The sequence below is a fragment of the Protopterus annectens genome, chromosome 6.part0, assembly GCF_019279795.1.
Source record: "Protopterus annectens isolate FY-2018-M chromosome 6.part0, PAN1.0, whole genome shotgun sequence".
NCBI lineage: Eukaryota > Metazoa > Chordata > Ceratodontiformes > Protopteridae > Protopterus > Protopterus annectens.
This window is the reverse complement of record NC_056737.1, coordinates 833738622-833761147: the sequence shown is the minus strand read 5'-3', so window position 1 is coordinate 833761147 and position 22526 is coordinate 833738622. Positions and strand designations below refer to the sequence as shown.

Sequence of the window (22526 nt, the reverse complement as noted above, 5' to 3'; positions counted from 1 at the left end):
ACTGCTGCCATATCCGAATGTCAGATTCCAACATACAGTCTGAATCAGAGTCATTTGCAGTTCTTCAAATTTCAGATAAGTGCCCCGTTGGGGATTTTTTTGACTTTAGCTGCTGTCTTTGGTTTGTGTTTTTTATCTCATCCAAGAGGGGCAAGTGCCAATGTTAATGAGAAATTCCACAAAAGGATAGCCACCTTCAGTGCTTGTTCTGCTCTATTTGTCAGGCATTTGTTCCAAAGACTTGAGTAGATTATCCTCTTTAGCTGTCAACCTTGAGAATCAGCGATTAAAGCTGCTAGCAAAAATGGTTATGGAGGGATCCTCGGAGGCCCAAAGCTGAGTAGATTTTAAAGCAGAAAGCTAAAATGCAAAGGCCTGAACCTTCTGCTGCACTTCTGGATACCAACGCCTCTCTTGAGGCAGAGGACAGCACGGGAGAGATACCTGGTTCTCTGCTCTGATCTGCAGGCCGAGCATGACATCCGGGCCACCTTGGATCCGAAGCATGTCTACAGAGGCCGAGTGGGTATCCATTTCGAATGTATGAGAGGGAACCATGGCTCATGATTATGGAAGGCTGTAATGGTATTCCACAGATCCTTGTTTCGGAAGAGGTAGATTCTGACCTGAATGAATGTAGGCCTACATTGCACTATACTACCTTACATAAAGCAGACCTGCATGGGAAAAAGAAACAAAAAGCAAGCATTTGTCTCCACCAAATGAATCATCTAGTGATTAGTAGCAATTCACTTAGCATCTTTTCAATGCCTTTATATCACTTAGGCCTCCTCCATCTTTTACAGCCCCCCACGCATTTACTGTCTCTCCACTTTAAAGAAATAGGGAAGAGGATACATCTGAGGAAGAGGCATCTTCAGGGGATGAATCACTAGCTTACTCCTCTCAGATCCGTTCCGCCCCTGGGTTATGTCTCCCCAGAAGAGGAAGCAAATGGTACAGACTCACCTATGGAAGACTTTTTTCCTTTGAAGAGACCTTAGCTAAGACGAGGACCGTTTTAAATGGGATAGCACCCAAGTTTCTGAAGTCCAAAAAAGATGCTATGAGCTATTACAGGTGGAATCACCTAGCCCATCAGCTGTCCCTCCTCTCTTGCCCGCCTTTCTCAATGCTTTTGCATCAGCTTATCAGGCACTAGATTCCCAGCCACCTGCTCCCAAAAAGCCAGACCACTACTACAAGGTCCTAGAGGACTGCAAGTTTCTCTTCAGATGTTCTTCTGAAGACTCCTCTGTAATTTCTGTGGGTTCTGACAAGCCATCAAAATTGCTGCCCTCCACTACCCTCTTACAACCTGATAAAGATGGCAGGATCCTGGATAGACTAGACAACAAAAGTATACACTTCTGCCACTCTAGCATTCAAGGCCATAAATTATGAAACACATATGACCAAATTCACTTTAGAACTTGTATCCCAACATCCACAGGCAATTGCAGGCTTACCTGACTCAGAAAATAAAACCTTGGCTACAACTTTGTTTGGTACTTCTCAAATAGCACATCACTCCATAAAATGAAGCCATTGTGTTGCAAAGGCATCCTCCATCTACCTCTTGATCAGTATTAAGAAGGTTTTCTTGGTTAAGACTTCAGCCTTTACCTGAGGACATAAAAGCCAAACTTATGGATGCTCCTCTGGACAATTCTGCCTTTTTGGACCTGCATCTGCTAACCTGTTCAAATCATTGCAGGAAAAGGGTAAGGAACTGCAGGAATTGAATCATATTTTTGTTTCCCCAGTACCCAAGTTCCAGCAAAGTTTCCCTACAAAGCTTGTATTTGTGCATAGAAATTCACATCACACACAACTCAAAACAAAAGAATGACAGGAGACCACAACAGCCTATAGCTCAATGACAACATTGCCACTTAAGCTGCCCTTTCCAGGCAAGCCATCCTCTCTTTGACTGCTTCCCCCTTTCACCCACATCCCACTTTTCCAGCACCTTCCACTATCCCAACCAGCCTGGGAAAGCATAACCCAATATGCCTTGGTCATCTCAGTTGTTCAAAAAGGGTACTTTGTTGTGTAGGATGAAGTGCCCTCCTTCTGGGGCATCTCTCAATCTCCCAGGGAACAACTTCCCTTTTTCCAAGAGGTTCTGTTAGAATTATTGAATCAAAGGACCTTCCAGAGTGTCCCTAAAGGACAAATAGGCAAATGATTTTATTCCAGAGTGTTCCTGGTGCCCAGAAAGGAGGGTCCCTGGAGAACCATCTTCGACCTGTCCATCTCAATACCTTTCCAAGAGTACCCATTTTCCTCACTCTGAACCTCTACACTCTGTTCCCACTCATTCTGCTTCAAGTCTTCATGATTATTCTGGATATCAAAGGTGCATATCTGCACATTCCTAGCCATCCCAACTACAGGAAGTTTTTACGCTTCTCTGTATCATTATGATTATTTCAATTTTGTGCCTTGCCCTTTGGGCTTTATACTACACCTAGGGTCTTCACCAAATGCCTTGCTCCCATGATTCCCCACTGCAGACTCCAGAGAATACACATCTTTCCATGTCTGGATGACCTTCTCCTTCTAGCTACCTCCACAAAGGAGTTGGAACGAAATATTCCCTTTACCATCAGTCTTCTGCCAAACTTAGAATTCACCATAAACTTAAACAAATCAGTTCTCGCCCCTTCACAGGATCAAATTTTATTGGTGTGCAGGATACAAACGGATCTTAGGAAGGTCTCTCTTCCCCCCACAAACGGTACAGGACCTCATCTCTTACTTCCAAAACATTTTACTGGTTTACCACATTACAGCCAGTGAGTTCCTCATGGTCTTGGACCTCATGGTATCCACCATTCCCATACTTGCCGTAGCAAAACTCCACATGAGGAAATGGCAATGGTGTCTAAAATCAGTTTGGATGCAACACCAGCACCCCTTAGAATTCTCCATTCCCCTGTCTGAAGAGGGAACTTCACTGGTGGATACATCGTGTCACTTAATCCAGGACTGCTCTTACACCCTCCTGCTCCTTATCAAGAGATCTGTACAGATGCCTCAGACATAGGTTGGGGAGCAAGCTTCGACCACCTGAAAGTACAAGGGATCTGGTCTCCTTCTCAACTGAAGGAATACATCAGTGTAAGGGAAATAAGGGTGCTGCTATTGGCCAAGCAAACTTTCCCACCCCTTATTCCAACTAGGATCTCTAAAGCTGTTCACAGACAATATGACAGTCCTCTGGTATGTTTACAGATGGGGGGGACCAAATCCTATTTATTATGCAGGCTGGCTCTTCAGGTTTGGGAGCTGCAGTAAAATTCCAGGTAACTCTTCAGGTAGTGTATATCCTATCCTCACAAGATGGTATGGCAGATTACCTGAGTAAGTCCCAAACACCATCTCATGAATGGATGCTTCAGAGGGATGTGTTAAGACATTGTCCACCAGTGGGGTATTCCTCAAATAGAAATTGGATGCCTTTTCTTTCTCTTGGAAGGGAATGTTTCTTTATGCATTCCCTCCCCTTCCCCTTATCCCAAAAGTCCTGTCCAAAGTTCAGCAGGACAAACCAAAAATCTTGCTGGTGACTTCCTTCTGGAAAAGACAGCAGTGGTTCCCTCTCCTCCTACATTTAACCAAGAGCAGTCACCACAAGTTATCTCACAGAATAGACCTCCTCACACAAGACAAAGGGGCCTTCATTCATCTCCACTTGGTGACTCTTCAGTTGACCTTGAGGGTGATAGGTTGCTAATCCCTTTCAGACACCTATTCTCTGAGAATGTGCTTACAGTCTTGCAGGAGGCAAGAAAACCAAATACCAGAAAATCTTATTTAGCAAAATGGAAGAGATTTTCAATCTGGTGTTTGAAACAGTCAGGGCCCATTAACAGTGGAAATTCACCTGGTTTAATTTATTTGTGTGAATTGCTCAGTGCTGATTTGACTTGCTCTTCAGTAAAAGCTCGTATGTCAGCCGTATCTGCCTGTCTGCCTTTGTTTTCCCCCTTAACTAGAAGATTTGAGGCAAAGCAATTTCTTAAAGGCATCCTACACATTAGACCTCCCTGGGAACCTGTTCCACCTCCCAGGGACCTTAACTTTGTTTTTGAAAAGCTGACTCTCCCACCCTTTGAGCCAGCTTCCTCAGCTTCTCTTCGGTACTGTTCCTGGAAAACTGTGTTACTCCTAGCCTTAACTTCAGCCAGACGAGTGTCTGAGCTACAGGCCCATATGGTATTTCCACCCTTTCTGGTCTTCTACAAAGACAGGGTCTCCCTATGCAGATACCCCTGATTTATGACTAAGGTGGTCAATGACCAATCTCTAAATCAGTCCATACAATTAACTGCCTTTTTCCCCTCCCACCAGAACCCTAGGGAGAAGGGTCCTCCATACTTTCGATGTCCACAGGCAACTTTGATTTTATTTGGATAAGACCAAAGCTGTTATAAAGTCAGATCAGCTTTTTGCTTATCACTCCAGGGCTCTGGGGCAGGCTGTGTCCAAGCAGACTATTTCCTCATGGATTTCCAAGACTATTTCTTTCTGCTGCATTCAACGTGGTGAGACTCTCTATTCCCCTCTTAGGGCTCATTCCACCAGGGCTGTTTCCTCATCTGGGGCCTTTTTCACGGGATTGGACACTAATTCAATTCTTGAAGCAGCTGCATGGACCTTAGTCCCTACCTTCACCAGACACTATAAATTAGATGCAGTTTCTAAATCTGGAGCAGGATTTTCCAGAGCCATATTGCAGGGCTTCCTGGAAGGCTGTTCAGCTACTCCCTCCTTCGCTACTTCATGAGCTTTGGTATTCTCTCTCATGTTATGAATACTGCACCAGATGAACGGAAGGACATAGTTTTGTAAAATCTTACCATAATTATAGATGTCCTCTTCTCTCCTCTCCTCTCCCCCAGTATTCCTATCCCTCCCTCCTCCCCCCAGCCATGCTTATTGGATGATTCTTACAGTACTTTCTTAGGCTGGTATTCCTCCTGGGGGAGTCAGTTTTGAGGATGGTGCATGTCCAATCACAGCCTACGTGTGATGTACCACACACCCTACAGTAATAGTCTTTTGTATACTGCCGAAGTCTGATTGCCTGTGGCAGGGAACTCCCTCATGTTATGAGTACTGCAACGGAGAAGAGAAGGACATCTGTCAATATAGTAAGATTTTACACAACTATTTTTTTCTTGCACAACTTTGCTCTTTGATAAATTGCTTAGAATACTGTACTTTCTTCTAGGTCCATAGAAGTCCTGAATCCTCTATATTCTGCACTAATCTAGCCCAACAAAAGATTTAATGACCCCTGTGAGATATATATTACTAAACATAGCAAACATTTAGAGAGAGATCCCAAAGATTTGTGTCAAAAAAGATCAAGGGACTAAAGGACCTGAGTTATCAAGATATACTGGAGGACTTGTCCCTGTATTCAGTGTCTTGTGCATTGCTTTATGGGCCAAGGCCAACACAGAAGGTCTTTGGCTAACAAAGTTTGCAGATGACTGCAAACTAGAAGCCATAATCGAAACTCTTAACAATGTGGACAAACTACAAAAGGGCCTCACTGAGACAGATACCTGGTGTCAAAGCCATGGCCTGAAGCTCAATGCCAAAAAGTGTATTGTCATCCCCTTTGGTAAAAACTCTGTACCCAGGAACTACCACATAGCTGGTAGTCTACTTAATGCCGAAAATGTGATGAGACCATGGGGCACAGGTGGACAGTAGTCTCTCCTTTGATAATCACATCGCCACAGTGGTCAGGAAATCCTTCTACGTGGCTCATCTCATCACAAAAGGATTCTCATCCAGAAAAAAAGAGGTCATTGTTCCCCTCTACTCATCACTCATTAGACCCATTATAGAGTACAACATCCCTTTTGGTATGTACCTCACAAGACATCTACAACAACTGGAAAGACCACAGAAATACCTCACAGAGGATTACTGGCCTCAAACAGATGCCCTATGCAGACCGTCTCAAAAAAAACGACAGCTTTACTCCATCGCATATCGCCTATTTGGGGGCGATTTCTGCCTAACATACAAAGCTATGTCAAACCCAGAGCTGTTGGACATGCTCCACTTAAAGAAATCCCAATCCCTCCGAGCTACACGCTCTAGGGACCTAAACCTTGTCACCACAATAAACCGAACATGCTGGAGGGATAGATTCCTGTCCCAGAGACTTCCCATACCCTGGAACAGACTACCTAGCTATGTCAAACAAAGCTCCTCGTTAGCTCTCTTCAAGAAAAATCTTGATGATTGGATGGAAAATGGGAAATTCACCCCGGGGATCACTTCTGTGGTTCTGCTCGACAGGGGCACAGGAAAATAATTTTCTTGGGTGGTGAAAGCCAGGGTACATTTTTTGGCTAGGCTTGTATGGGCCCTAGGGCCGATAGCCTAGTACCTACCTATGAACCTATAAGGGACCCAACAGTCCAACACCTGTTATTTCTCCAAAAGTTAAACAGTCCTGTGAGCACTAGAACTAGAGATCTGAACCTGTTTCAGCAAATAGAAATCATGTTGGAGAGAGAGATTTGTCACGAAAAGACTACCCCCTTTCTGGAGCAAACTTCCTCTCCAGATCAAGCAGTGTGACATGCTCTCTTCCATTAATAAGAAATAAAGCAATTGGATGGGTATTCTTAAATTCACCCTAGCTATAACTGGCCTATCACTTCTTGAAAAAGGAGGTAAAGTCCAAGGGTGGGTACTGGCAAGGTGTAAAAGACCTCATCGCCCAGTTGCCTTGTACTTTTCTATGATTGTGTGAAATAGTATCTTTTGTAATCCGGAAAGCTTTGATAACCATAATATATTGCTTTTGTGTGACCATGTACATCTGGCAAATTAGTCCTTGCACATTGTGCTTGAGGGGAACAGTCACTTTCTTGACTTTGGAATATAGCTTTCTGATGCTCTATGTTTGATTTTATTTTTATTGTTTTAAATGTATTAATTTAGTAAGTCCCCTAGACACAAGTGCCTGTCTTCAGTGAGAATTGGACAGCTGCTGCCTTTGCTATTTACCAGTTGTCCTGCCCTTGGTAAAGCTGGATCACATTTCTCCTATCCACATCTTCTACCTTGCTTTGGATGGTGTAAACCTGGTAAACTGTTGTCACTTGGAGAGTGCATCCAGTATTCCAGTAGCAGCACAGAGTCACTGAAAACAGTGACTTATGGGAGTCATATGCAGATAGTTTATGTAGATTTTTATGTCGGATATTAAAAAGTACACTCATCAGAAGTAAGTGACCAGTTTTCAGTATATTTATTAGATGAAAACCATTTCCTTATTCTGGTTCTTGAGTTACGTAGAGCTTGCCCTCTTCCTGTCATTTACACTGAACCTCAACCTAGCAGACCACAGGCAGAGTGGATGATTGGCATGTGGATTATCTTCTGCAATGAACTCTACTACATGCTGGGTGATAATGAGCTTCTTGTATGGCTCAGATCTCGTCACCATACATACTACTTCCACTTGCCAAGTTATTGTTGCAGGAATCTCACAGCTGGTAACTCCAGTTCAAGCAACAACCGCATGTATCAAATAGGTGCTGGGGAAAGAATGATTGAGCTGTCAGAGGTCAGCTTCATTTCCTTGGGGGGGGTTCTTTTGCCTATCTTCTGGTGGAGACCTGAGGGTTAGCTTTCGTCCATTAGAAAGGACCTTAATGATACATTCAGAAAAGACATGTGACAGAGGCATCATTAAGGTCCTTAATGATGCCTCTGTCACATGTCTTTTCTGAATGCATCATTAAGGTCCTTAATGATGCATTCAGAAAAGACATGTGACAGAGGCATCCTTTGGGTGTGCACACACTTGCTGCTATATATATGCAGCATTTTTACCTCTTGACTCCTTTCATATCTTTGCACATTCTAGTTTGAAATAATTGGAAATATTAAGGCTTCTGTTTCAGATATAAAGGAAATCTGTTTATCCACCCCAACTTTCAGGTTATGCACATCCTTGCCTAATATTGAGGGATGACTCTCTCTCATTTGGAAGACCCTCCTCACTGTATTACACAGGGGCATTGGTAAGAAGTGAAGAAATGGGCCACTGTAAAGTCAAAGGTGGTCAAAGCCCAAGGTTAAACAGGGGACTGCAAGAGTGCTGCTGCTTCTGCTGTATCACACATCTACATCTGTCTCTTTACAAGAGGTCTACAGAGCTGCTACCTTGAAGTGAATCTTGAAGTTCACTTCTGGCACAAATTTTTGCCTTAACTGCAACACTAGAAGTCCTAGATTTGGTAGCATGCTGGGGTCAGTTTAGATTACTGTGAGTTGTGAAATTACATTTCTAGCATGAAAAGGGTGATGAGGATTCAGTTACTTTGGTAGAAGCTTCTGGCAAAAGCAGGGTAGTAGGAGGGTCCTAAGATAGCTAGGCAGAGAAAGTACTGTGGGGAATGGGGGTGACCTTGCAGTCATACTCTGTCTAGCTAAGGAAGAAAATAAAATTAAGAAAGCTTGCCCATCTCACGTACAACATGCTATACCATTCGTGCCCCCCCCAGACCCACAATGCTGTAACTAGATAAGCTAGCAAATGGGCACCTACCATTCTGTAAAGCAGAGGTTCGATTCCCCGGCACAAGTGTGGCTTATGCAGTACAACCACTACTGTGTGACTCAAGTAAAGGAGTAGCCAAGGAGGTACACAGGAATTGGAGTTTGATGCACTTGACTGTGGTCAAGGGAAAGCATCTGAACATGATGCATGATGAAAAAGTATAGTTAAAAAATTAGAGAAGAACCCAGAAATTTACCACCTCAGAGGTTACTTTTGAAGATCAGCTGATATATGTTGCAGCACACATATATTTTTTTTGTCAACTCTCCTCCACTTTTAATGCCATCTTTTTTCCTGCCCTTGGCCCAAAGTCAGGAACCCAACTACACTCTTGTCTCTGCAAAGAAATCTTTGATAATTCCCATCAGTTGCAAACTTCCTTCTTATTTCAGCATTGCACTGCAGCATTGCTTCCACAGCAAAGAGAATATTAAATCACTTACTCATGTAATACTTTCATGATAGGTACAGCAGGCAGCTGATTATTAGGTGTGATAGTGGATGATAATTTTGCATTCTACCTGCATGTATAAAATTGCATAAGAAAAACTCATGAAAAACTCGGGATACTTTACAGAGCCAAAAATGTCCTCATTGACTCAATTGAAACTACACTTGGCACTACTTATCTCCTCACTACACTTTTTTATGGTGCTTCCATGCTCACTAACCTCCAGGCTTCATAAAAATTAAAACTTGAACAATGCTATGACAAAGTTGCTAAATTTGCAGCAAATATCCCTTTCAGAACCCAACACTGTATACCACTGAAAAGCCTAAATTGGTTAGAACTGCCTCATCAACTAACAGGTACACAGCTTCTTACTAGCTATAAAATTATCCAGTGTCCATCTGCCTGTCCAGCACTAAAAATCACAACCATGTTCCCAGTCAGTCATTGCAATCTAGTGGCCAAAAACTCTGTCTACAAACCTATCAGATCTGCAGGGCATTGTCTGTACTCCTATGAAGTTGCTAAGGCCCTAGAACTCCTTACCTGTAACCATCAGGTCAGTACCCCCCCCCCCCCGTCTTTCAGAACCACTCTGAAAGACTCCTAGCTAAAATCTAGTTCTGTGCTTGCTCAAAACTCGGATAAACTGGTTTGTGCTGGGCTCCTAACTGTTTGGCCTGGACTACTGAGAAATAAAGCCAAAGTAGGCAGCCTTTGGCTCACTAAGTTCACTGATGATTGGAGACTGGGAACAATCATTGAGTCCCCCAACGAAGTCAACATATTACAAGAAGAGGTAACACAAGCAAATGACTGGTGCCAAAGCCATGGTCTAAATCTCGATGCAAAAAAAAAAAAAAAAAAGCATTAATATTCCCTTTGGAAAAATGGAATTCTGTACAAATTACAATATTGATAGCCCCCCCCCCCCCCCGAGTTCCAACCCAGCAGTGTGAGACTTGGGAACACAGGTTGATGTCAATTTGAACTTTGATCACTAAGTTTCCACAGTAGTAACGAAAGCCTTTTTAGTGTACCTCATAACCAAGGGCGTAGCATCCAGGTCAAGGGATGTTATAACTCCACTGTACTTGACCCTCATCAGACCACTAGTAGAGTATAATCCACCCTTTTGCATGCATCTTACCTGACACCTACAGCAGCAGCTTAAGAGACCTCCGAGGTTTCTCACTAAGAAAATATAGGGACTCCAAACCATGACCTATGTGGACAGGCTGTCTTGGTACTTTCTTTTGTATCATATAGGCTGCTGAGAGGTGGCTTGTTCTTTGCCTGTAGGTAATCTGTTAACTCTGCCCTAATAGAAATGTTGCAAATCCGCAAGTCAAATGGCACAAGAGTCACTTGCCCTAGGGATCTCAACCTAGCTTGTGACATTAATAGAACATGCTAGAGAGACGGCTCCTACTCACATAAAACAGAGCTCCTCACTGACCTTATTCAGACACATCCTAGACTATTGGATGGGAGACAACAGATTCACCCCTGGAGTGGCACCCATGTTTCTCATGGATAGGAGTAGCTGGTGTTGATCACAGACAACTCTGTTCCTGAATTCTTCCTCCGTACTGCTCAAAAGAACAAATGGAGTACTTGGGATTAACATGGATAGGCTTGTAAAGGCTCTAGGGCTGCTAGCCTAGTAATTTCCTATGAACCTAAGTACCTTTTCATTCCTTATATCTCCTTATTCTCCTTTTTTTACTTTCTTCTGTACTACAAATACTCTGCCCTGACTTTCTCTCTAAATGTACCATAAGCCTGTTTTACCCTCACTTCATATTGCAGTTTCCTGTTTATTAGTATAACTTACCTTTAATTTCTGTGCAAACTGTCTAAAATTTTTCCAGTTATTAAATGTTTGTCACTATGGAAACTTGGTGGTCAAAGTTCAGATTGCTATCAACCTGTGTTGATTCATAACCAATATTTTTATATTGTCTAATTTGTTGTAAGTATTTTAAATGCAAATGTTTATTTTTGAAGATGTAAAATTATTGTTCTTAAAAATGTTTTGTAATAATTTGGAGCTAGTCTTCCCAAGCCTCCACTGAAAATGGGCTTCTACTCAGTCTGACTTTCCCTGGTAATCAAGTGTCAATAAATAAACTTACTGACTGCAGAATATTGAAATCTTTTTGAAGCAAAAAAGTGGAAAAGCAGTTATAGCTAATTCAGATTTTATAGAGTAAACTGAAAGTACGTTGGTGAAAAAATGCAGCGGAAGGCCCAAGAGAGTGTCCAAAGTCAGATAATGCTGGGTTTTTATGTAAGTTGTAGGGAGTAACTTATTTATGTAATCTCTGTAAATAGTCTGTTTGTAATATGTAATGCTGTATCTACTTACCCTTGGAGCGTTTCTCCCCGGGTCTCCGCTGAAAATGGACATGCATCCAGTTGGACTATCCCGGTCAACAAATGTAAAATAAATAAATAAAATAATACGAGTGGAAAGCACTGAGTAGAAATGTAAAAACAAAGTGTTGAGTGTTTGCACCAGAAATGGAAGAGTTTTTAATTTGAGGATAGAGGGATCACTATTCGGAATGTTTACATCAGATTGGCAGTAGTAATGGCATTAAGTCATGTTGCTGATAAAAAAAATACATTTAAAAAGAGAGTAAGGACACATAAGTAAATAACAGATAGAAGCTGTGCGAAATGGACCTAGTAATACATTTTTGTTAGAGTCCTTCACTTTGTTAATACATTTCTGGGTATTTGGGACTTTTATCAGAGGTGGTGTGTTGTGTATATTTTATTTTAAGCATATTTTAATTGCCCTAATTTTCCCTTTAGGGACCAGAACAAGTACAAAGAAGCTGCAAACCTGCTCAACGATGCCTTGGCTATCCGAGAAAAGACATTGGGCAAAGATCATCCTGCGGTTTGTATTTTCTTATATAGTATCAATTTTGTGTGGCATTTTCTGTTTTGCTTCTGTTTTAAGGTGTTTTGTTTTTTACTTATCTTTATATTAAACCCAACAGGACTACTTAGGATCCATTTTGTTTGCCATAGGCTGTACAGGTATGGGAGGCCAGATTTCAGTAACATCTCTTACCAATGGCTAAGAATCAGAATATTATATTTTAGTGGTTGACATTAATTGATTATTTGAAGCTACTTGGTGTCTGTATTATGACTCAAGTTCTGTCATTCCTCTGATTTTACTACCATGTAACTTGCACTGCAAAATTAAAAATGTCTGCCTTTCACTGTAAATTCTTTAATGACTTGAATGCGGTTTAACTTCGTGCTGTAAGTAAATTAAGTCTGAATTTTTAATTGTTGTATTATTTGCTTTGATCATTCAAATTAATTTATTAATTTGCATTTGCCCTAAGTGCATTGTCTGTGCTGTTTATTGATGCTTTCTGTCTTTTACCATTACAGGTGGCTGCCACACTTAATAACCTTGCAGTACTGTATGGTAAACGAGGAAAGTATAAGGAAGCTGAACCTTTGTGTAAAAGAGCCCTCGAGATCAGAGAAAAGGTAATTACTACTTTTTTTTTTACATTTATCAGTTTATTCTGCATTTTAAAAGCATCAATAAATGTGTGTGATAATATGCAATGTTAGTGTGACGTTTTGCAAGTTCTTGTTCTACTGACTTTTTTCCCACTAACTCTTATTAGTCGAATAGCTATATTTTTTGTTATTTAACTTTGTTGCACTATACATTTTACTTGTGGTAGTACATTGACCTTAATGTTGGAAGTCCTCTGCCATAATTAGAACATTTAGTACATCCTTCTTTGCATTTTCATCTAGCTTCTTGAGTCCCCATGTTTTGGATGCACCCCTCATCCAGAGGTCCATGCATAGCATTCCTGCCCCAGGGCAAACAGTCACCCCAGACAGGATCCTCATGTTTTACACAGAATGTTATCTGTTTAGCAGATCTTGATGTCTGGATTCACCCTCTGTTAGACTTTGTTCCCAGCAGGTTTTCTCAAAGCAGTCTTGTCTTGTTGCTGTGGCCACCACAGGTCTTGTGCTATCAATCATCCTGATAGCCCATGCAAGTCACACATAGAAACAGCACTGGCTAACAACATCTTCACTGTTTATACTTAGTAACATCAGTTTGCTTTACAATTTTTGAGTAGTTTGTCTTTTAACCAGTTTCTCCTCTGGACAAGTATGCGGTTATTACTTTTTCTTCAGAGTAAATGTGGTGTGGGCCATTCCATTTTGTCATTTTCTTTACTAGATAACGTAAAGAAAGTACCGACTATGTTAAGTTTGACTACTTTTGAACTTAATGTGTTCTTGAAAAAAAAATGAGCAACATGTTATATTTAATAAAACCCTCCTGTTTTGGAGACAAACAGTTTCAAGTGTTGTGGGGGGGGGGGGGGCACTTGAGACTTGATCAGCTGGAAAGGAAGAAGGTTAAACAAGAGTCCTCTTCCTCAATACTACTATTAGTGCCATTAGTCGCACATGCCTTCATCAGAGAGTGCGACAGAAACATGCCACTGTGGCTGCAGAACGTTTGGTTTGCCCTGTTAAGCTTGCAATTTTATAATTTGCAGCCATAGTATCCTGATTGCTGAGTATATTTCATGTAGTGGTACTCTGTCAAAGTAGTCTGTCCCATAGGTCTGGTAATATGTCTTTTTTTTCCAGGCCAGGAGAAGTGAGTTCCAAGCAATGCTGCATCATCTTTGAATGGTTAAAATGGTGAAATAATGAATAAAAAACTCAAAAGATAATGAATCCTTCCCCTTAGGAGATGGAATTAATGTTGGACATGCTACATAAGATCTAAACATCTGTATCGCTTACTGTTTCATAGGTTCATAGGTAGGTACTAGGCTATCGGCCCAAGGGCCTAAGTAAGCCTAGCCAACAAGGTTCCCTGGCTTACGCCACCCAATTAAGTTAATTTCCTGTGCCCCTGTCAAGCAGAGCCACAGAAGTGATCCCCGGGGAGTATTTCCTATTTCTCATCCACTCATCAATATTTTTCTTGAGTGCTAATGAGGAACTTTGCTTGACATAGATGAGTAGTTTGTTCCAGAGTATAGGAAGTCTCTGGGACAGGAATCTATCCCACCAGCATGTCCTGTTATTGTGGCGACAAGGTTTAGGTCCCTAGAGCGTGTAGCTCGGAGGGATTGGGATTTCTTAGGTGTAGCATGCCCAACAGCTCTGGGTTTAACATAGCTTTATATGTTAGGCAGAGATGATATCGGAGTAGGCGATATGCTACAAAGTAAAGCTGGAGTTAGTGTAGGTCATCTGTTTGAGGCCAGTAATCCTCTTTGTGAGGTACTTCTGTGGCCTTTCCAGCTGCTGCAGATGTCTTGTGAGGTACATTCCAAAAGGGGTGTTGTACTCTATAATGGGTCTAATGAGTGCCGAGTAGAGGGGAACAATGACCTCTTTTTTCCTGGATGAGAACACTTTTATGATGAGGTGTGCCTCATAGAAGGATTTCCTAACTACTGTGGCGATGTGATTATCAGAGGAGAGACTACTGTCCACCTGGGTCCCACGATCTCTTATCACACATTCGGCATTAAGTAGACTGCCGTTTATGTGGTAATTCATGAGTACAGAGTTTTTACCAAAGGGGATGACCATGTGCTTTTTGGCATTGAGCTGAGGCCATGCCTCTGACACCAGGCATCTGTCTCAGTGAGGCCCTTCTGTAGGATGTCCACATCATTTGGGGACACTATTATGGCTCCTAGTTTGCAGTCATCTGCGAACTTCATTAGCCAGAGGCCTTCTGTGTTAGCCTGTACTTCAGAGAAGTAGATACCAAACAGGAGAGGTCCCATGACTGTACCCTGCAGTACTCCACTTGTCACTGGTTTGAAGTCAGATTTGGAGTCTGCAACTTTTATAGTGTGTTCCATCACCTCAGGAGCTTCAAAAGCACTGCAATTGGTGTCTGTCAGATCGTATGTGCCTAAAATTATAGCATTTTAAATATTGTGAGCCTAGTAAAGTAGTTTTACAAAGGGCAGTGGACCATCCTGTTCTGAAATATTTTTGTCAGCAATTGTTCATGTTATTCTATGGAGAATACAAAGTACTTTTTCCAAAGCCTGACACTGTACATAAAAAAAAAATTGTTCCCTTGAAGACCCACACAGAACTCCCACAAACTTTCTGACTGTGGATAATGTATCACTGAACAGAGAAAAAAATGAGATTCTCTTCTCTTCTTTTATGACAGCCAAATCAGATAAACATGTATTGGTTTCTAATGCTGTTTATTTCAGGTTTACACAGTTTATTATACTGAATTCATATCAGTGTGATAGTGTCTCCCAGCTTTCCAAGTCTCCTCCTCTAGATTATTCCTTTAGTCAAAATTTAGTCAGTCGCACAATTGTATATTTGAGAATAATGAGAGCAGCCTTCTGCTAAGGGGGAATTAAGTCAGTTGCTGAAAGAAAAAAATACATACAATTACTGCACCACTTTTAATAGAAAGCGTTAGATTGAAGGTATGGGAATTGCAGATAATCCCTCAGCTACACTTAAATTCAAATGAAAATAGGACGTATGGCTATACTGTAACCCAATCTACTTGGAGAGCATATCTTTCTCTTCAGAAAGGGAATCTGTGGTGTTTGATAGAGTTGGCAAGAAGATGTACACTGCAGACAATCTGTTTGTTAGATCATTTAACTATATAAAATTAGTATGCAGCATTATTTGTTCATTCCTGTACAACCAAAGACTTCTTGACCCCAGATGCAGAGCAGTTTAATGTGGGTATGGCAGGCTGTCCTGTGGCACAGATGACACTTCACTTAGAAGAGCAGACACACTGATTGCGATTAGAAGACCTATTCTTTGCTGAAGAATATGCCATTTTCTTGGCTGAGAAGTATTTCACTTTCTGAGAATGCTGAACAACAGCTAAGTGATGCTTTCCTGTCCCCAAAGTCTGTCTTTAATTAAGAGCCTAAAGAGTTAGGAATATGATTCAGGGAATGTTTTGTGTAAAGCCAAGGAATTGTGCCACCTTTTAGTGATTTCCACTCTGAAGTTTGCTAGGTAATACAGGACTGCTTCTGTAGTTAGTACTATTTGTATATTAGCACAAAAAGAAGTCCTCCTGCTCTGATGTAGGTAAAAAAATTGCAGCAAAAGAAAGTATAGTTGTCCTTAAATTCATCACTATTACTTTATATTGTATTACTACTGCTCTAGTTCTTGGAGGTTGTTGATGAGTAATACTTTTATTCATTATTGTGCCTTTCATGGTTTGGCAGTTTCATATGCAAAATATTCTGATAAGGGATAGTTGTTCAGGCTGATTTACACATCTAGTCTCACTCAAAGCTGACTTGAGCCTGCACATCATGTAAATCCCATTTCTGAGATTAGAGGCTTTTTTGATAGTCTTCTCAGGTGCTGGTTACTTGAGCTTGACTAACTGTTGTTGGAAGGCTAACCAGGTTGAGGGAGTGATGAGAGTTTCTCTCTTTTGCCTTTCTAGGGCACTTCTGTGTAGGACTTCATGGCGAAGACTAAGGATCCTACAAGGGCATTAAGTGTTTATAAGTGCAGTGGGCGTCTTAAAGAGCTGCACCAGTACAGCAAACAAGTGATGCCCTACTGCAGAGAGTACAACATACCAAACAGAAGAAATACTTGGTGAAATAAAGACAAAGTGGTTACGTTTGTCTTGTATTAAAAAAAAACACCTGGTGCTCATGTCATGTCACGGTAACACAGATTGATAAATTACATTTAAAATAAAAACTATGCCAGAAAGTAGCTGCAGAGGAAGTAATATTGAAAAGTGACTACCATCATCATCGTCGTCATTCCCCTTTTCCCATTCTTAAATGGGGTCAGTGTGAAGCATCAGTTGTCACCACTATCTTCTATTCATGGTACCACCGTCAACCAGAAGGAGACATCATTCAGACAGCCATCGAAGTGATTTTGATTTTTTTTTTCTGTTCTATAACCTAACAACCACATGCCTCAAATCCCATCTTGAAGGTACCACATTTGGTGAGCTGCTGGACATAGAGGCAGAGAGGATAATGGTCCTTCAACCCCACCTCCCCAGAATAAGTGATATCTCAATAGGCTTATAGATGCTTGCCCACCACCCCACCCCGGCCTTGGTAGTGCAAACTCCAACAAATTTATTGATATGGTGTACTGCAAGGTATGGAGAGAACCAAAAGTAATAGTGCCAGTTCCACAAAAAACAGTGTTGTAGACCCCCAAGGGTAGTCAACACTAGAATAAAAGTCCACTTGTTGAATCTGTTGTGGTTGTGGGCAGCCACCTAATGTGACGTCCCAGGGAATACATAAGCTATCCATCCTCCATATAAATAATCACAGTTGATGGATAATCTGGGAAGCATGTATATGCATTCAGTGCCTTTTCTAATGGAACAATTAACCACTGGGAGCATATGATAAGTTTCATGGGGACTTAGCTGACAAGACTATGTATATTCTGAAACGTGTCCACTGATGATCTGAGGACACAACTAGAGATGCAAGTGGCAACCATTGATTCTGTTTCTTCATTGTCCTATACTTTCTATACATTTCAGGAGATGGAGTAACTAGAGCAACTGGCTAAGGAACTGCAGTGTGCCGTCTGGCCTGGCTGCACCTAACAGACTTTGGGAAACACCAAGGTGGCTTTTGTCAGTGTTCCTTTTGACTGAAGTTCCTTGTTTGAGCAAATGGTTAAAGAAAAATGTTTGCATTATGAGCAAGAAGGCAAGATGCTTACAGTTGTTGATGTTGAGTTTCCAGCCCTTCAGAGGTCCTTTCAAAGAAACCAGAAAGTTACAAAAAATATCAGATTTCAAAAATCCCAGCAGTCTTGGCAGAAGCGGCAGTATGACAGAGGACCTCCATGGCAGAGAGGGGGTTTCTCTTCTAACCGCTGCCAAAGAACCAGCGGTGCTACACACCAGCAGGGATTCACTGGATCCTTCAAGTGCTCCACCAGTATGAACCCTGAGCAGTTACTTTAGATATAGGAGGCAGTCGGGGGTTTCTTTCTGTGCATCTGAAAGAGTGGGTGGCCATGAAGCATGACAAATGGATCAGGGGAAATTGTATCCAGAAGCTACTCCACACGATTTTTAAAACTGCCCAGTCACCTGCCATCCTGTCCGTCTCATCAGAGGAGGATGGCTCATCAGGAGGTACACAACCTCCTGTTGAAAAGAGCCATACAAGAGGTCTCACCAGACCAGAAAGGGTCCAGATTTTATTCTCACTTCTCCGTTGTACCCAAAAAGGCTCAGGACCTCAGCCATCTGAGTAGATAAGCGAAGAAAGAGTCGGTCATGGTTATGGTGCAGTCTGTCCTACCGTACTTTTGTTAGCAGGAGAATGAATGTTCTTTTTGTATTTCCAGGATGCTTGCCTATTTTTGTATTTCCAGGATGCTTGCCTGTACATTGGAATAGCAAAGTTGTTCAGGAGATTTCTGTGCTTTCAGGTGGAAGTCTGTCTTTATCAATTCAGGGTACTGCCATTCAGACTCATCACTACACCCCACCGGTGCTCACCAAATGCATGGCTCCTGTCACAACTCATATGCATTCGCTAGGAGTAAGAATCTTCTCCTTCATAGATAATTGTCTCATTGCTGCACTTACTTTGGAAAACCTTATTGTAGCAAGACAATATTTGCTCCACCTTTGCCTATGACAAAAACACAAACCATAATGCTTTCAAGTTATGCAACACCTGCTGTGGTAGTCCAACCCAGACAACCTCAATACAGGACCCTGACTTTGTACAGCATATATCTGCTGCCACAATAATTATGGATGCACCCTTACTGAGATGGGAAGTGTTATTTAATGGAGTGAGTGCTGCATTTGAGGCCCCCAGAGAAACTGTTGCCTCTTCCCTGGGATTTGAGCTAGTCCCCTCTAAAGTTCCTGTGCCAGCAAACTCAGATCTTAGTGGCTGTTGCTTTAGCTAGAAAGATCTCAGAATGCAGGCATTGATATGGATAGCACTTTTACATGTTTTTCTTGAAAAATTGGTGGCCATTAGTACCAATTACTCAGTGGTCTTGAAAATGACACTAAACCAGGTCATTCACCTTCCAATTCTTTTTCAAAATTTGCAAAACAAAGGAGCAATTTTTTTTCCACCATTTCGGGACACACAAGTAAGAGCTTGTATTGATTGGGATTAAAGATTTCTGGCACAGATAGCAGTTTTTTGTGTCCTTTATGCTAGGCAAGAGGTAAGACCAATGCCCAAGAAAAATGTGGCCAGATGGTTGACTGCCAGTGTTATTTTCTGTCATGGGCAGCATGGAAGAATTTTTCAAGGTGCATTTGATAAGAGCAGATAGTTGCTACAGCAGCCTTCAGAAATATCTCATCTCTGTATCTGCAAGGCAGTTACATGGATTTTTTCTACACTTTTCTAGGTATTACAAGCTGAGTATCCTGTCCGGGAGCAGAGTGGGCTTTGCTTTTGTGGATGATTTTGAGCCCATTCACCTGTGGCTTGGTAAAAATCTGTTGAAACTCCGTGAGTCTAAAACCAAAGCAATGGCAGTATATGCTACTTTGAGGGATTCTTCTGCTTTGCTTCTTCCATTTTTTTTTAATTATGTAGTGGCAGTAATCTTGATTTCATGCCAGATGTGTGATGTTGGTAGCATTCTTGATTGCCAGCTGACAGTTTGGAAACTGGTGTCAGCCAAGGTGAAGCCATCTGGATTTCTTGCAAGTTATGTCACCTTAAGATCTCTCATGTCATTTGTGAGTCAGTCCCCTCTGGCTTCAACTATTGGAATCCACTGACAGTAAGACTTGAGTGACTGTACCTAGTAAAGAAGTCCCCTGCTTCTAAGAAACTGGCCTAAAACAACAAAAATCACTGAGCAGCCTGTAATTCTGCCTGAAATCTTTCTGCTTGCTTTTTGTGTGTTTATTAATTTATTATTTAAAGTAAAAGTTAAGTATCTTCATTGGTTTCTTACAAGGGAATAAGCTACTGCTTTAAGAAATTCTGGCCTGGAAAAAAGGTGTCATAAGGTGGGCAAACCCACCTTATGATTCACTGTTAACTGGAAGCTGTCATTGTAACGTCTGCTGCTATGGCTGTTATTCTGCCTAGCTGTTCTCTCACTAAGCTGCCCCACTTTGTAAATGTTACATTTGTTTTCTCCAGCATGTTTTCTTTGCTTTTTTAAAAAATGGTTCCAGCTCTAGTACTCCTCCCACACATTATGGTTAATAGTGCAGCAGTTATCCTTGGGGAAGAAGATGGTAGGGCTGCATGAAGATACTCTCCTTAATGGTTGATATTTAAATTCAAGTCTGTGCTGCAGTAAAGGCTCCCCCATGCCTGGTTTTAGTATACACATCTTTTCAAATATAACTCCTGGAATGTGGAGTAGTGTACGAATCTAAGAATGGTGGATTTGCCATTGTTTCATAGCCTGTGGTCACTACATCTGACCTCAATATCGCAGGATCTCTGTCACAAAGCCCTACACTTACAAGTTTACGGAGGCTTTTGTCATTGTTTCATGTAATCATGTTTATCATGAAGAAGCGTGCTGCATATTAACTAATCAGTTGAATACAGGTCTGCTCTGTGAAGTAGGATCCCTTACTAAGTTGGCCACAGTCTTCTTTTGCTTGACCAGTAGACTGTGCTGCGTACGCCAGGTACAGTATTTAGTTTCAAGAAATGACAGAAAACCTATTTTGTTTGCATCTCTTTGTTAATTGATTTGCTCTGTCTATAAAGTGATTGGTCTCAGTTATAAATTGACCTGAGGGAAGGCGGTCCCATTCTTACTACACGGACAAAAAAACGAAAACTTTTCACTCTTAATATCAGGAGCACATGCCATAAACTGACACTTTCATGTCACTCTAACCCACACATTCTTGATATTCAAGAGACTTGGCTAAAACCAGAAATAAGATACTGAAATTCTTCCCCTGGTTGCAGCATTATCAGAGCAGACAGAGCACATAAAAAAGGTGGTGGCATAGCCCTAATTTTCCCTAACAACTTGATAGTTTTCCCGTACTCAAATACTGTACCAAAATTTTGCAGAGCCGAAATCCTTATAGCATTTCTAAAACTTCACTTGTCTAAGAACATCTGCATAGTTGTTTTGTACATTCCTCCTGGAGAAAAACATACCCATACTAGATGTTCTTCGTGTTTCACTGTTACAGTCATTACATTTGGGTAATCTGCTGGCAGGTTGCCCTCAGTCAGCCTGAATTCCAAAGTCGTGGGTCCTGCATCGGTTGCTGTCTTCTCTTCCATGATGTCAGGTCGTCAGGGGTATAAAATATGCAGCCAACGCCATTTTCTTTAGTCTTTCCTGCCGCGCGGTGCCCAAAGCAGAAGCATTTTACAAGTGCCGGTTGGCCGACTACTGAAATATTCGAGTTTGAGTTTCAGAACCGAAGTCTTCACTAAAGCTAAGTACCCCGTTGGGGAAACTTTTTTCCTTCTTTTTACCGATGTCAGAAAAAGTTAATAATTGTATTACTTGTGGGAAGCAAATACCTCATAAGGATTTCCATTTATACTGTATTCCTTGCTTAGGCCCTGATCACAACGTGCCTGGCTGTCGGTTTTGTGCTAGATTTAACCAATGCACTATTAAGCGTCTGTATATTTTTGCATCTAAGTATTTTGGAAACAGATTTAACTACCCAGAAATGTCATCAGATAGCAATCAGACTACCGGAGTACATACAAAACGCAAAGAAAAGGACAGAGAAAGGCAGCCGATATCCAAAACTTGATGACGAAGCTTCTCCTAAGTCAGTCACCGGTTCGCCGGTACTCAGTGAGGCGCTTTCGCAGCCCCTGATACCTGCTACCTTCGAGTCGCAGGCCTCTACCGACACCCATGTGGAGTCCGGCATGCCGCAAGATACTCAAGGCATTGGACCGACGGATGTATCTCCTTCGGATGGGTCCGGAGCCGCTGAGCAGGCACCAGCTTCTGAGGGTGTATTCAGACCTCAACATTTTTATATCAAACCGACGAAAGCTGCAAAACCAAAGGCAAAGACACCTTCTAAAACTACAAAAGATGCCTGAGCCATGTGTACAGGCCTCTATACCTAAAAAGCAGATGATCAAAATAGCTGAAGACCTCATTACCTTGATCAGGGGTACCCATCCCCATCCAGATAAGAGGTCTAGGCAAGACACTGAATATGAATCTTCAGATCAGGTTTCTATTTCTTCTGATTCCTCTTCTGATCAGGAATTATCTTTACCTCCCTATGAGGATTCTTCTGATGCTGAGGAGTCTATTCCATCTGCATCTCCTCCTGAGGATTATTCATTTGGAGAAACCTTGCATACTTTAAGGGAGCATTTTCACTGGGAGAGTCAAGACTTCTCAGAATCAAAAAAGAGGCTCAGGGATTTCCTTCTCCTTCAGCACAAGCCTTTAGCCATCCCCCCT

The 22526-nt window shown here is 41.7% G+C and overlaps 1 protein-coding gene across 6 annotated transcripts in view; it reads left to right on the top strand.

Annotated features, from left to right (window-relative positions):
• Positions 1 to 22526, top strand: part of KLC1 (kinesin light chain 1) — a 1225216-nt gene that overhangs the window by 410585 nt on the left and 792105 nt on the right. For all 6 annotated transcript variants that reach the window (XM_044074509.1, XM_044074508.1, XM_044074510.1 and 3 more), the window contains 2 exons: positions 11883 to 11970; positions 12480 to 12581. In XM_044074509.1, the coding sequence (XP_043930444.1) occupies positions 11883 to 11970; positions 12480 to 12581 (190 nt within the window). The remainder of the gene's footprint in view (positions 1 to 11882; positions 11971 to 12479; positions 12582 to 22526) is intronic.